The 16446-nt window shown below is 51.2% G+C and overlaps 1 protein-coding gene across 8 annotated transcripts in view; it reads left to right on the forward strand.

Moving 5' to 3' along the window:
* LOC116956334 (neuroligin-3-like) overlaps nt 1-16446 on the forward strand; it is a 293692-nt gene that overhangs the window by 91301 nt on the left and 185945 nt on the right. For 5 of the 8 annotated variants that reach the window (XM_032977889.2, XM_032977888.2, XM_032977890.2 and 2 more), the window contains 2 exons: nt 6992-7051; nt 10010-10159. In XM_032977889.2, the coding sequence (XP_032833780.1) occupies nt 6992-7051; nt 10010-10159 (210 nt within the window). The remainder of the gene's footprint in view (nt 1-6991; nt 7052-10009; nt 10160-16446) is intronic. The other 3 variants (XM_032977893.2, XM_032977895.2, XM_032977896.2) reach the window with 1 other exon arrangement.

The raw sequence follows: 16446 nt of genomic DNA on the forward strand, positions 1-16446 counted from the left end.
TAAGTTAAGTATACACATCTTGTGTTGTGTTTTGTGTTGTATTATTGTGTTGTGTTCTTGTGCTGTGTTTGTGTTGTGTTGTATTATTGTGCTGTGTTCTTGTGTTTTGTGTTGTGTAGTATTATTGTGCTGTGTTTGTGTTGTGTTGTATTATTGTGCTGTGTTTGTGTTGTGTTGTATTATTGCGCTGTGTTCTTGTGTTGTGTTTTGTGTGTGGTGTCTTCTCGTGCTGTGTTGTCTTCTTGTGTTGGTGTTGTGTTCATGTGCGAAACGGCGCTCTTACACAAGGGGAGACAGGGAGGTCGAGAATGAGACGTCGCGCCTTGAGGATTTTGCGGCCGCGGCTTCTCAAGGAGCCGAGGCAACGGCCCCTGTCTGCAGGGTCTCAGGCTGCCCGTGGTGCTGGACTCGGGACAGAGTTCGCATGGTGGCGCCACTCCAGATTGGATTCTCACCGATCTTAGATTCAAGTCCACGCGGTGGCAGATGTCAGAGTCACCACGGTAGACTCCACAGACCCTCACCACCGTAGGAGTGCCCCCCCCCCCTTCCCTCTCAACACCCCTTAAACAGGAATTAATATATTATTTAAGATATATTTTTAAAAAAGCACGTCATACACAGTTTTTAACTCCCGATCTGAGCATTGGGTGTTGATTGGGTGCTGTGAGGGTGTTTTCGAGTTTCTCATGAACATATCAACCTCTGTGATTTCCATTATTTTGATCGCAGTGTGTTTTCATTCGCTGCCCTAGATGTACAGCACAGCATCAACGCGTGTGGCAGTCGTGTCTCTCGGGACAGACACTTTCCGCGAGTATCTGACGAACCTGCAGTACATGACCCTCCGCTTGGCTCGTATTTATCTTGGGACGCGACTTTGTATTCCGCTCTTAAATTATTTCTTGCATTGGTCGTTAGAGTGGCCATGCCATCGGTAAAAGCAGCGATGGGTAATGTGTTGCTATCCCATTCGCGTTAATGGGGTTGTGTGTTTCTCAAATCTAGGTCTGTAAAGTATCTTCGAATGTTATTGTGATGAAACGGCGTGTCCATGTGTGACTCCCCTTAGATATAGACACGAATTCAACACATTCGTTAAAAACACGGTGTGGCTTTAAAAGAAAACCTATATAACAGGCGTCGTTTCGGGCAAACACCCTTCATAGCGCCTTGAGTACCTTGTATAAAGGCGCATTACAAATGTAATTTATTATCATTTCAGCACATACTGTAGCCATGTCCTTTGAAGAAGCACATGGCCTTCTAATAAGTGTTTTGTTATTTCCTTTATGCAGTCTCAGTGCAGCTGTTTCACTTTTGTAATTGAGTTTCATTCAAAATATGCGTTTTTTTAATTTCACGTTGGCCTTGGACCGTGAGCGCTGGCTGTGTCACAATCCCGGCTGGGGACACTGATGGACGGGGGACTCGGTGTGGAGCGAGCGATTTCTGGAGGACTGGACGTTATGGAAAGGCATCGTATGGAAGCGCCCAAACAAATACGTTTCTAATAATCCAGATATTGTCCCCGCTATGATTCGTGGGTCGGAACACTGACAAATACAGCGGAATAAAAAGCTGAAGATGGCGCAAAGACACGCGAGAGGGGATGAAGGTTTGGAGCATTGCACTGAAAGGCAGGAAGAGGAACGCATTTGTCAGGAAGCGTACACGATGATGAAAAGAAGAAGAATAGGATTTAACCATTCTGGCAATGAAACAGGAGGTGGCAAGATGTTCACACACCGCATAGATACCTACCGCAAGACATCAAGTCTGCCTTACCCACGCGTGCTTGTGGTGAAACATGCAAATAAACAAGCTCCGATCGTATACGGGCATTGTCTTTGAAACCGATTGGCCGACACCAGAGATAGCCTTCTCTATGGCCTTGTCTCACCAGTGTTTGACCAGAGATCGCCAACAGGCGAACAGTAGCAACGTTCCCACAGATAAAAGCGTACAATAGTTTGAGACGTGATCTCATAGACCGCGAGGACAACTCTGGGCGGGATGGCACGCTGGCGGTCGTTGTTTATTGACCATATGTAAGGGTGCAGCCCTGCATGTGCACGTTGACACCACTGTTTGCCGAAGGGCCTCCACTCGAGGGCCATTGGAACGACTCTTCCCACGTTTGTCCAGACGGCGTGAGAAGAGTTCAGAGTACCCACACTTTACTCCGCCACACACGACCTGCCGTCCGACTCTGATCGCGTGCAAGAGCGAGATCTGTACCGCCGCTTCGTGATCCTGTGAGAGATGGCAAGAGTTTGGGGGAATGATTCATCTAACAGTGGATCGATCATGGCATACGCTGCTGTTGCTGATGGTGATGTTAGGAAAACAGCACAGTGGGTGGCTATGAATTGTTGGGTGGACGGAGGCGGGGGGAGAGGGGCGGGGAGAGGGAGGGCGGAGGGGGGTTCTAATTTATGAAACTTGCCCCGATGTTTTCCAAGTGGCATCGTCTCCGGGTCCCGTGGAGTCGGGCGAGCTAAACATCACGCTGCGGCAGGAGCAGCAGCGCCACGCCATTAAGTATGCAGTTGCAAATCAGCTGCAATATTTACTGCAAATAAGATTACCGGGGGCCCTGACCCACCCAAGAACGAGTGCCATGAATCTGGCCTTACTTAGCCGCGACCGTAAAACCGTGCCAGCCGTTATGCGGCTAATTTGGTGCAGTAAACAAGTGGTGTCCATTCGGTTTGTAAATCTTCTGGACGGCGTGGCCGACCCCCAGTGCTGACCCTCTTACACTTCAGGGCTCGCTGCCGAGGCGCCGTTTGTTGATTTAATTAGTTGGGAGATGCAGAGGGGCCAGGCGGCTGCGAGGGGAGGGGGAGGTGCCCTTCTGGAGCGTGGTGGTGAATGTGCTCAGATGTTTTGCGAATGCTTCCGCCGTGTCCCCGCCCAATTCCTTCATCTGCGTGTTCTCTCTCTCTCAGCGCGCTACCTTGATCGCCCGAATGATGAACGGCCGATATTGGAACTTAGGCTCCGTGTGAAGTCGTCGAAAATGAGGAGGAGGGGAACATGCAGGGCGAAAAATTTAATCCGCGCGAATATTTGATTCAGTTAACATTCGAAGACAAAACTCCAGGCCATGCTGCGTTGTGAATACGTAAAATGAACGCGTCTAGTTGTTATTATTATTGTTGTCATCGCAGATAAATAAACTCAACATGTTGCACTCTGAACAACGTGCTCGTGTTACAGATTACCTACGCAGATTTAACAACGCAAAAATATGCACCGGCATACAGTACATTGTGTCCTAATCAGCAAGCGACCTGCGTGCGCTCACGGCATTGCGTGTTGCTCTAAACGGCGTGCGTGCCGCGGTCACTCCGCGTCCCTTGCTCGTGTGGGTGGCCTCGCATCGCTCCGCGGAGATCCCCGCACGAGGCCGTGGGCTGTGCCCGTCCCTGCTTAGCTCACCGACGGAAGCAATACACCGTGTGGGCCTTGGCCTGCGAGTCTCGATGTAACGCTGTCGTTCTCTGTGTTATTACATGCGTATTTGTGTTGTTATATGCGTCTCTTTGTAACTCTATGAATCTACGTGTGACTCTATGAATCTACGTGTAACTCTATGAATCTCCGTGTAACTCTATGAATCTACGTGTGACTCTATGAATCTACGTGTAACTCTATGAATCTACGTGTAACTATATCAATCTACGTGTAACTCTATGAATCTACGTGTAACTCTATGCATCTACGTGTAACTCTATGAATCTACGTGTGACTCTGTGAATCTACGTGCAACTCTATGAATCTACGTACAACTCTATTAATCTACGTGTAACTCTATGAATCTACGTGCAACTCTATGAATCTACGTGTAACTCTATGAATCTACGTGTAACTCTATGAATCTACGAGTAACTCTATGAATTTTCGTGTAACTCTATGAATCTACGTGTAACTCTATGAATCTACGTGTGACTCTATGAATCAATGTGTGACTCTATGAATCTACGTGTAACTCTATGAATCTCCGTGTAACTCTATGAATCTACGTGTGACTCTATGAATCTACGTGTAACTCTATGAATCTACGTGTAACTATATCAATCTACGTGTAACTCTATGAATCTACGCGTAACTCTATGAATCTACGTGTAACTCTATGCATCTACGTGTAACTCTATGAATCTACGTGTGACTCTGTGAATCTACGTGCAACTCTATGAATCTACGTACAACTCTGTGAATCTACGTGTAACTCTATGAATCTACGTGTAACTCTATGAATATACGTATAACTCTATGAATCTACGTGTAACTCTATGAATCTACGTGTAACTCTATGAATCTACGTGTAACTCTATGAATCTACGTGTAACTCTATGAATTTTCGTGTAACTCTATGAATCTACGTGTAACTCTATGAATCTACGTGTAACTCTATGAATCTACGTGTAACTCTATGAATCTACGTGTAACTCTATGAATCTACGTGTAACTCTATGAATCTATGTGTGACTCTATGAATATACGTATAACTCTATGAATCTACGTGTAACTCTATGAATCTACGTGTAACTCTATGAATCTACGTGTAACTCTATGAATCTACGTGTAACTCTATGAATCTACGTGTGACTCTATGAATCTACGTGTAACTCTATGAATCTACGTGTAACTCTATGAATCTACGTGTAACTCTATGAATCTACGTGTGACTCTATGAATCTACGTGTAACTCTATGAATCTACGTGTAACTCTATGAATCTACGTGTAACTCTATGAATCTACGTGTGACTCTATGAATCTATGTGTGACTCTATGAATATACGTATAACTCTATGAATCTACGTGTAACTCTATGAATCTACGTGTAACTCTATGAATCTACGTGTAACTCTATGAATCTACGTGTGACTCTATGAATCTACGTGTAACTCTATGAATCTACGTGTAACTCTATGAATCTACGTGTAACTCTATGAATCTACGTGTAACTCTATGAATCTACGTGTGACTCTATGAATCTACGTGTAACTCTATGAATCTCCGTGTAACTCTATGAATCTACGTGTGACTCTATGAATCTACGTGTAACTCTATGAATCTACGTGTAACTATATCAATCTACGTGTAACTCTATGAATCTACGCGTAACTCTATGAATCTACGTGTAACTCTATGCATCTACGTGTAACTCTATGAATCTACGTGTGACTCTGTGAATCTACGTGCAACTCTATGAATCTACGTACAACTCTGTGAATCTACGTGTAACTCTATGAATCTACGTGTAACTCTATGAATATACGTATAACTCTATGAATCTACGTGTAACTCTATGAATCTACGTGTAACTCTATGAATCTACGTGTAACTCTATGAATCTACGTGTAACTCTATGAATTTTCGTGTAACTCTATGAATCTACGTGTAACTCTATGAATCTACGTGTAACTCTATGAATCTACGTGTAACTCTATGAATCTACGTGTAACTCTATGAATCTACGTGTAACTCTATGAATCTATGTGTGACTCTATGAATATACGTATAACTCTATGAATCTACGTGTAACTCTATGAATCTACGTGTAACTCTATGAATCTACGTGTAACTCTATGAATCTACGTGTAACTCTATGAATCTACGTGTGACTCTATGAATCTACGTGTAACTCTATGAATCTACGTGTAACTCTATGAATCTACGTGTAACTCTATGAATCTACGTGTGACTCTATGAATCTACGTGTAACTCTATGAATCTACGTGTAACTCTATGAATCTACGTGTAACTCTATGAATCTACGTGTGACTCTATGAATCTATGTGTGACTCTATGAATATACGTATAACTCTATGAATCTACGTGTAACTCTATGAATCTACGTGTAACTCTATGAATCTACGTGTAACTCTATGAATCTACGTGTAACTCTATGAATCTACGTGTGACTCTATGAATCTACGTGTAACTCTATGAATCTACGTGTAACTCTATGAATCTACGTGTAACTCTATGAATCTACGTGTGACTCTATGAATCTACGTGTAACTCTATGAATCTACGTGTAACTCTATGAATCTACGTGTAACTCTATGAATCTACGTGTAACTCTATGAATCTACGTGTGACTCTATGAATCTACGTGTAACTCTATGAATCTACGTGTGACTCTATGAATCTACGTATGACTCTAAGAATCTACGTGTAACTCTATGAATCCACGTGTAACTCTATGAATCTACGTGTGACTCTATGAATCTACGTGTAACTATGAATTTACGTGTAACTCTATGAATCTACGTGCGACTCTATGAATCTACGTGTGACTCTATGAATCTACGTGTAACTCTATGAATCTACGTGTGACTCTACGAATCTACGTGTGACTCTATGAATCTACGTGTAACTCTATGAATCTAGGTGTGACTCTATGAATCTACGTGTAACTCTATGAATCTACGTGTAACTCGATGTAACTGCAATGTGCCGCTGGGGATGGATCGTGGCCTGGCGCTCGTGGTGGCGTCGCTGCGTCTCGACCACCCCGCGCGCACGCCACGGCCCCTACAACCGACGGCTCAACCAGTCGCAATTGGGCACGGACTCCGCCACGATCTGCTTTAGTCGTTTAAAGTTCTTTGCGCGTGCTCGCTCTTTCTCTTTACACCTTTCAACGAAGCGTAATTGCGTCAGCTGCTCTGTGCGTTCGTTCGTTACGGGGTTGGGGGGGGGGGGGGAGGCACGTTGACTCTCGTAACGATGGTCCCACACGGACCAAAAACCCTTCCCCGTGAGGTTTTGTCGCAGTTAGAGACTGAATCTATTGGAAGACGGCTGACTGTGGTGGGAGGGTTGCCCCCCAAAAACCCTTGAGATAAACACGTGCACTCAAAAGGTCAAACGCATGTTTGGAAAGCGTCAAAGATTCCATGCATATGCACGATATTCCCCCTTTCCTTGTTTAAATGCTATTTGCCCTCTTTGTCCTCGTTTTGACCCCAGGAGCGAACTCAAAGAAAAATGCCGATGATTTAGCAGCTATTGATGGTGACGAAGATGAAGGTATTTTTTGGTGCTGGGAGAGCATGATGCATGAAAACACAAGAGAGAGAGAGAGAAAAAAACAGAAAAAAAATATATTTAAAAACATATGTTTTGCTATATATATTTTTTAAAACTAAATTGATGGTGTACTCTTTTCGTGCGCCAATCATTGCCCACAAACTTTCGAGCGTCCCATGTCAGCAAAGTGGCCGACAAATAAAACGGCGCAAAATTCAACAAATCGGCAGTTGAAGACAAAATTACCAAAATCTTTTCTTTTTCCGATCTTTTCTTTTTTTTATAAAGGGATACTGTATAACAATACAAATTTCACCATGTATATTAACAAACCATTCGGAATCTTTTCAGTATATTATCCGGCGAGCATCAACTACACGCTTCTTGTCTAATCTAGTACACATTTGCAATATGAACTTTAAACCTATACAGTATCTCTTGTGCCTATACTCCAGTGGCCTGGCATCGCTGCTATTGTTTGCATGTGATTAAACAAGATCACCCCGCCACCCCCGCCCGCCATCCGATCCCATGCAACTGAAAACAAAAATCTCATCGTTTGTTCCCTAAGCTCATTGCCATGACTCTGTTAATTCGACGTGAAACCCCGTGTGACCACGATGTGAATCCCCCCCCCGTGTGACCACGATGTGAATCCCCCCCCCCGTGTGACCACGATGTGAATCCCCCCCCCCGTGTGACCACGATGTGAATCCCCCCCCCCGTGTGACCACGATGTGAATCCCCCCCCCGTGTGACCACGATGTGAATCCCCCCCCCCCCCGTGTGACCACGATGTGAATCCCCCCCCGTGTGATCACGATGTGAATCCCCCCCCCCGTGTGACCACGATGTGAATCCCCCCCCCGTGTGACCACGATGTGAATCCCCCCCCCGTGTGACCACGATGTGAATCCCCCCCCCCCGTGTGACCACGATGTGAATCCCCCCCCCGTGTGACCACGATGTGAATCCCCCCCCCCCCCGTGTGACCACGATGTGAATCCCCCCCCCCGTGTGATCACGATGTGAATCCCCCCCCCCCGTGTGACCACGATGTGAATCCCCCCCCCGTGTGACCACGATGTGAATCCCCCCCCGTGTGACCACGATGTGAATCCCCCCCCCCGTGTGATCACGATGTGAATCCCCCCCCCGTGTGACCACGATGTGAATCCCCCCCCCGTGTGACCACGATGTGAATCCCCCCCCCGTGTGACAACGATGTGAATCCCCCCCCCGTGTGACCACGATGTGAATCCCCCCCCCCGTGTGACCACGATGTGAATCCCCCCCCCCGTGTGACCACGATGTGAATCCCCCCCCCGTGTGACCACGATGTGAATCCCCCCCCCCCCCCCCGTGTGACCACGATGTGAATCCCCCCCCCGTGTGACCACGATGTGAATCCCCCCCCCCCCGTGTGACCACGATGTGAATCCCCCCCCCCGTGTGACCACGATGTGAATCCCCCCCCCGTGTGACCACGATGTGAATCCCCCCCCCGTGTGACCACGATGTGAATCCCCCCCCCGTGTGACCACGATGTGAATCCCCCCCCCCCGTGTGACCACGATGTGAATCCCCCCCCCGTGTGATCACGATGTGAATCCCCCCCCGTGTGACCACGATGTGAATCCCCCCCCCGTGTGACCACGATGTGAATCCCCCCCCCGTGTGACCACGATGTGAATCCCCCCCCCCCGTGTGACCACGATGTGAATCCCCCCCCCGTGTGATCACGATGTGAATCCCCCCCCGTGTGACCACGATGTGAATCCCCCCCCCCGTGTGACCACGATGTGAATCCCCTCCCCGTGTGATCACGATGTGAATCCCCCCCCCCGTGTGATCACGATGTGAATCCCCCCCCCGTGTGATCACGATGTGAATCCCCCCCCGTGTGACCACGATGTGAATCCCCCCCCCGTGTGACCACGATGTGAATCCCCCCCCCGTGTGACCACGATGTGAATCCCCCCCCCCCCCCCCGTGTGACCACGATGTGAATCCCCCCCCCCCGTGTGACCACGATGTGAATCCCCCCCCCCCGTGTGACCACGATGTGAATCCCCCCCCCGTGTGATCACGATGTGAATCCCCCCCCCGTGTGATCACGATGTGAATCCCCCCCCCCCGTGTGACCACGATGTGAATCCCCCCCCGTGTGACCACGATGTGAATCCCCCCCCGTGTGATCACGATGTGAATCCCCCCCCCCGTGTGATCACGATGTGAATCCCCCCCCCGTGTGACCACGATGTGAATCCCCCCCATGTGATCACGATGTGAATCCCCCCCCCGTGTGATCACGATGTGAATCCCCCCCCCCGTGTGATCACGATGTGAATCCCCCCCCCGTGTGATCACGATGTGAATCCCCCCCCCGTGTGATCACGATGTGAATCCCCCCCCGTGTGACCACGATGTGAATCCCCCCCATGTGATCACGATGTGAATCCCCCCCCCGTGTGATCACGATGTGAATCCCCCCCCCCGTGTGATCACGATGTGAATCCCCCCCCCGTGTGATCACGATGTGAATCCCCGTGTGACCATGAGTGGCGGAACGCAAATCCGGCGTGCGGACCTTGTGCGCTCGCGCGCGTGTGAAACGTGTGTGCGTGTGTGTGTGTGCGTGTGCGTGCGTGTGTGCGCGCGTGCGTGTGTGCGTGCGTGCGCGTGTGTGTGCGCCTGGCGTTTCATCGTGTGTCGTGTGTCTTGTCGTCCGCGCGCGTCTCCTCTCCATAACCGTGCGAATTCTTCGCGTGTCCGGTGCGAATCGCCGCACGAGAACGTGCCCGTGAGCGTTGCCCGAGTGCGCGCGTGCCGTGTTCGATGGTCGTTTTCGCGGCGTGCTTTTTTATTGTTTTCCGCGCCGTTCGAAATGATCGCCTTGCTGCATTTTTGCTTCTTCCCTGCCCCCCCCCCCCTTTCTCCCCGCTTTGCCCGCGACAGACGTCCGCAACTCGGGGCCCAAAGCGGTGCTGGTCTACGTGCACGGCGGCTCCTACATGGAGGGCACTGGAAACCTGCTGGATGGCAGCGTGCTGGCCAGCTACGGGAACGTTATCGTCATCACCGTCAACTATCGCCTCGGCGTTCTAGGTCAGTGCCATACGGTCGGCAGCCGGCAGCGGTGGAGCGGGGTGGGGGGATGATGCGCGCGTGCGTCGCGTTTTTTGTGTTGACCCGTAACACCTCGGTGTTCCCCGTCATCTCCTGCCGGAGAGACTTCGCCACTTCACGTGACCTCAAGGTGTACCTAGCCTGGCACAAGCGCCGCGCTGATATCAACGTCAATGAATGGTGAATGGGTGGTTGCCATCGTTGTTTGTGATGTGTGTGTGTGATGTGCGTGTGTTGGGAAAAGTGCTGTTCGCGAGCACCCTTCCACACTCCTCTATCGCACCCCATAGCATCACACTCTTTGTGGCGTGGCAGAGTAGTGTCCAGCTCGCAGCGCTGTGGACACGATAACTCCGAGTTCAATTCCTGCTCACTGCCAAAATCAGCGGCGAATATCTGAATCCGGTGCCGAGCCACCGTTTGGTCGACTGAAGTCTTAAGCGGGTATCTGGTTTCACAAATATCGTCACTGGGGAGACAAAGGTTGTCTCTGTGGATACTGGCCACACCACCCCGCTGGGCGCCGTGTCAGCCTGCATAGGCGCTCGTTAACATCATCCGCCCCAACCAGCGTTGTTGCAGGCCACACGCAGAGGAATCGCTGTGCCGGAGACGGGCAGCTTGGAGGCTTGGTCCCAAATACCGCGGGCCGCGGTAGCGCCGTCGGCAGTGACGCGCCGCGTGGCACGCTGCCAACTCCGAAACATTGCCAGGGAGGGCTGCGGAGTGGCGTTGTAAAGCGACTGCAGAGGACCTCGCAGTGAATTGCAGAGCACGGACGTCAACATTGACAGCATTATGCACACGCGTGCACTTCTGTTTCGAGTGCCCTATTGCGAAGGATGCACAAAAGGTCGTCTCTATTTACAGCAAACCACTCGTAACGTCATGTTGAAGCAGACAAAAAAACACGCGTGCGTCAATCACAGAGCTCAAACCGTGGTGTTGTGGTTGGTGGCTGGTAGACAATAACTACATCTCTCCCGATATCGGTGATGCGAGTGAATCTACCAGAGGCAAACCTCTGCCTTTGGTGATGCCGTGAATACTCAGGCACCCATTATGCTGTTGTTGGTGCCTTTGGTCTACGGCTGGTTTCATTATCTTTAGTGGTTGTACTGAAGCGATACCATTGTTGGCCGGGAGGGTCCCGGTGGTTTCAGAAAGGCTGTCCCCGTGTTCTGAAGCATTTGCATAAAGTTGGGATTTTGTCCCAGTTTGTCCCAAGATTTTCTGGCCTCATACGGGCAAAAGGCTACCTGGGCAGTGGGTGGGGCTACCTGGGCAGTGGGTGGAGCTAGCAAGGCAGTGGGTGGGGATAGCTTGGCAGTGGGTGGAGCTACCCGGGCAGTGGGTGCAGCTACCTGCGTAGTAGGTGGAGTTACCTGGGCAGTGGGTGGAGCTACCTGGGCAGTGGGTGGAGCTACCTGCGTAGTAGGCGGAGCTATCTGGACAGTGGATGGAGCTACCTGAATAATGGGTGGGCTTATGAGCAGTGGCTGGGGCCACTGTGAGAACGAGCCAGTAAGGAGACTGCTCAGTACCCGTAATGCCACTCGCATCTCAGTACCTGTGATACCACTCACATCTCAGTACCTGTGATGCCACTCGCATCTCAGTACCTGTGATGTCACTCACATCTCAGTACCTGTGATGCCACTCACACCTCAGTACCTGTGATGCCACTCACATCTCAGTACCTGTGATACCACTCAGATCTCAGTACCTGTGATACCACTCAGATCTCAGTACCTGTGATACCACTCACACCTCAGTACCTGTGATACCACTCACACCTCAGTACCTGTGATGCCACTCACATCTCAGTACCTGTGATACCACTCACATCTCAGTACCTGTGATACCACTCACACCTCAGTACCTGTGATACCACTCACACCTCAGTACCTGTGATGCCACTCACATCTCAGTACCTGTGATACCACTCACATCTCAGTACCTGTGATACCACTCACATCTCAGTACCTGTGATACCACTCAGATCTCAGTACCTGTGATACCACTCACATCTCAGTACCTGTGATACCACTCACATCTCAGTACCTGTGATGCCACTCACATCTCAGTACACAAAGTCTATTAAGTGAAAAATCTCTATTGCGTCTTTTTGCCGCGCCCTTTTTGGCACGACCGTCAGTGCCTGAAGAGGCTCTCAGCACGTGGAGCGAAACGTCGGACATCATGCCGAAGAACACGCCGACTACACATCGCAGAGTTTATTCATTAATTCTATTTATTCCAGCAGCTCATTTCCTTCCGGAATTGTGTTCTGCATACGCTGCTTGACAACATGAGGCTGGGAGGCACCGTGGGCTGATGAACTACGATATATACAGACAGATATTTTCATGTATATATTTGCGTACACAGTATATTTCATTCTGGGCCAAATGAAATTCCATTTCTTTTATTGTATAAAGATGAAAAAGCATCGCTACGCTTGCTGAAGTATCTAGATAGACACCATAAATACTCTTGACCCAAACGTGCACTAAATCAGAAGAACAGCACGCAGAATAAACCAACACAACAATTTATACAAAGCCATCACTCCCTTGGTGCCACATGTGACCCACTTCCTCGGTGAGTCACGACACCAAAACTCCCAGCGCTGACAGATTACCACCGCGTCCACCCCCTTGCTGCCTGCCTCCATCTGCTGCTTCTTCTGCGTACGGCTGTTGTTGATGTAGAACAACAGTGGTAACTTTACATCGAGGTGGTTGACGGGGCAGATGATTGCGGAGTCAGGAGTAGCGGAGTGGTGTGCCGTCGCCGCTGTGATGATGCCTCCTCCGTGTTCGTGAATCGGGCATCGGGTCCACGTTGTTAGGTGGTTCTCTTCGGGGTGGTGACCACAGTCGCACATTTCCGGGGTTTATAATTTTCCATCGGTGCGTCGGCATCTGCTGCTACTGCTGTCATGGTTGGTGCAGTCGATGCGGTTCGGGGGTTGAGGTCCATGAGTTTCGGGGTGGAGATTGAAGCCAGGGGATCACCTGCGTCACCGGGACCCTCACGAGGAGGAGTTGGTTGTTTGTGACTCCTTGTGCACTCCATTCGGCTTGCCAAGAGTCGCCATCATCATCATCATCGGGTTGAGGTTGCATTGACAAGGGCTAAGCACGTGGGTCCACAACGACGTCGTGGGGCGTCGAGCGGTGGCGGTGAGGGACATTGTTGAGATCTCCTCTCCGAGTTGTTGTTATTGTTGTCGTCGCACGAGAGCGGTATGACGAATTGGGGGTGACCGCCCCAGGCCCAGCGTTCTTGTGGGGCCCCGTGCTTCGAAATCACGCTGTCAGACGGAATAGTTGCGGTTTAGTTTGAAGGCGTCCAGGGTCACATAGGCGGAGCCGAAGGGCCTCACCGCGGTGACGTCACCGTGCACGCTGCCTGCTCGCCTTCATTGGAGACGTCCACTGGACCCATTTGGTGTTTACGACTGCAGCCCCGGCCACGATAAATCACCGAGGCCCTCCGAGGTTTCGAAGGGTGAAGTCCATTCAGCGTTTCTGTCTCTTCTCCCTTCGCCCAGCAGCCACACACCCGCCTAACCACCAGGCCACCCAGTCACCAATAAACACCTACCTACCCACTCACCCATACCCACCAATACCCACCCACCCACTCATCCATACCCACCAATAACCACCCACCTACCCACTCACCCATACCCGCCTATACCCACCCACCCACCCACTCAACCATACCCTCCTATACCCACCCACCCACTCACCCATACCCACCAATAACTACCCACCTACCCACTCACTCATACCCTCCTATACCGACCCTGCCACCCACTCAGCCATACCCACCAATACCCACCCACCCACTCACTCACCCATACCCACCAATAACCACCCACCCACTCACCCATACCCCCCTATACCCACCCAGCCACCCACTCACCCATACCCACCAATAACCACCCACCCACTCACCCATACCCTCCTATACCCACCCAGCCACCCACTCACCCATACCCACCAATACCCACCCACCCACCCACTCACCCATACCCTCCTATACCCACCCAGCCACCCACTCACCCATACCCACCAATACCCACCCACTCACCCATACCCACCAATACCCACCCACCTACCCACTCACCCATACCCTCATATACCCACCCAGCCACCCACTCACCCATACCCACCAATACCCACCCACCCACTCACCCATACCCACCAATACCCACCCACCTATCTACTCACCCATACCCACCAATACCCACCCAGCCACCCACTCACCAATACCCACCAATACCCACCCAGCCACCCACTCACCCATACCCACCAATACCCACCCACTCACCCATACCCACCAATACCCACCCACCTACCCACTCACCCATACCCACCAATACCCACCCAGCCACCCACTCACCAATACCCACCAATACCCACCCAGCCACCCACTCACCCATACCCACCAATACCCACCCACTCACCCATACCCACCAATACCCACCCACCTACCCACTCACCCATACCCACCAATACCCACCCAGCCACCCACTCACCAATACCCACCAATACCCACCGACCCACTCACCCATACCCACCATTACCCACCCAGCCACCCACTCACCAATACCCACCAATGCCCACCCACCCATTCACCCATACCCACCAATACCCACCCAGCCACCCACTCACCAATACCCACCAATACCCACCCAGCCACCCACTCACCAATACCCACCAATACCCACCCAGCCACCCACTCACCAATACCCACCAATACCCACCCACCCACTCACCCATACCCACCAATACCCACCCAGCCACCCACTCACCAATACCCACCAATACCCACCCAGCCACGCACTCACCAATACCCACCAATACCCACCCACCCACTCACCCATACCCACCAATACCCACCCAGCCACCCACTAACCAATACCCACCAATACTCACCCACCTACCGATTCACCCATACCCACCAATACCCACCCAGCCACGCACTCACCAATACCCACCAATACCCACCCAGGCACCCACTCACCAATACCCACCAATACCCACCCAGCCACCCACTCACCCATACCCACCAATACCCACCCAGCCACGCACTCACCAATACCCACCAATACCCACCCAGCCACCCACTCACCAATACCCACCAATACCCACCCACCCACTCACCAATACCCACCAATACCCACCCAGCCACCCACTCACCCATACCCTCCTATACCCACCCAGCCACCCACTCACCAATACCCACCAATACCCACCCAGCCACCCACTCACCCATACCCACCAATGCCCACCCAGCCACCCACTCACCAATACCCATCAATACCCACCCACCCATACCCACCAATACCCACCCAGCCACCCACTCACCAATACCCACCAATACCCACCCAGCCACCCACTCACCCATACCCACCAATACCCACCCAGCCACCCACTCACCAATACCCACCAATACCCACCCAGGCACCCACTCACCAATACCCAGCAATACCCACCCAGCCACCCACTCACAAATACCCACCAATACCCAGCCACCCACTCACCAATACCCACCAATACCCACCCACCTACCCCCTCACCCATACCCACCAATACCCACCCAGCCACGCACTCACCAATACCCACCAATACCCACCCAGCCACCCACTCACCAATACCCACCAATACCCACCCAGCCACCCACTCACCAATACCCACCAATACCCACCCAGCCACCCACTCACCAATACCCACCAATACCCACCCAGCCACCCACTCACCAATACCCACCAATACCCACCCAGCCACCCACTCACCAATACCCACCAATACCCACCCAGCCACCCACTCACCAATACCCTCCTATACCCACCCAGCCACCCACTCACCAATGCCCACCAATACCCACCCAGCCACCCACTCACCAATACCCACCAATACCCACCCACCCACTCACCCATACCCACCAATACCCACCCAGCCACGCACTCACCCATACCCACCTAGTCACGCAACCACCAACGAGAACGCGGCGAAGCTGTCTTTCGACTCATTCAGCCTTATCAGACACTAAGCCGTGATATATTGTACTCGGCATCAGCACATCAGCCCCGAGTTAAAGGAGATGAATGTTTCTCCCTTCGTTTGCGATCCCTTGTCATATCTGATTGTTCTCTAAGGCTCCGCACGATCACAGAAGATGTCGCTCGACAGACGAGCGCTAATTCACGATAACGCTCCAAACACTCGGCCCAATCTCAGCTGCGCACA

Source organism: Petromyzon marinus, chromosome 64 (genome assembly GCF_048934315.1).
Source record: "Petromyzon marinus isolate PM22_M1 ecotype Great Lakes invasive population chromosome 64, UKy_Petmar_22M1.pri1.0, whole genome shotgun sequence".
Classification (NCBI taxonomy): Eukaryota; Metazoa; Chordata; class Hyperoartia; order Petromyzontiformes; family Petromyzontidae; genus Petromyzon; species Petromyzon marinus.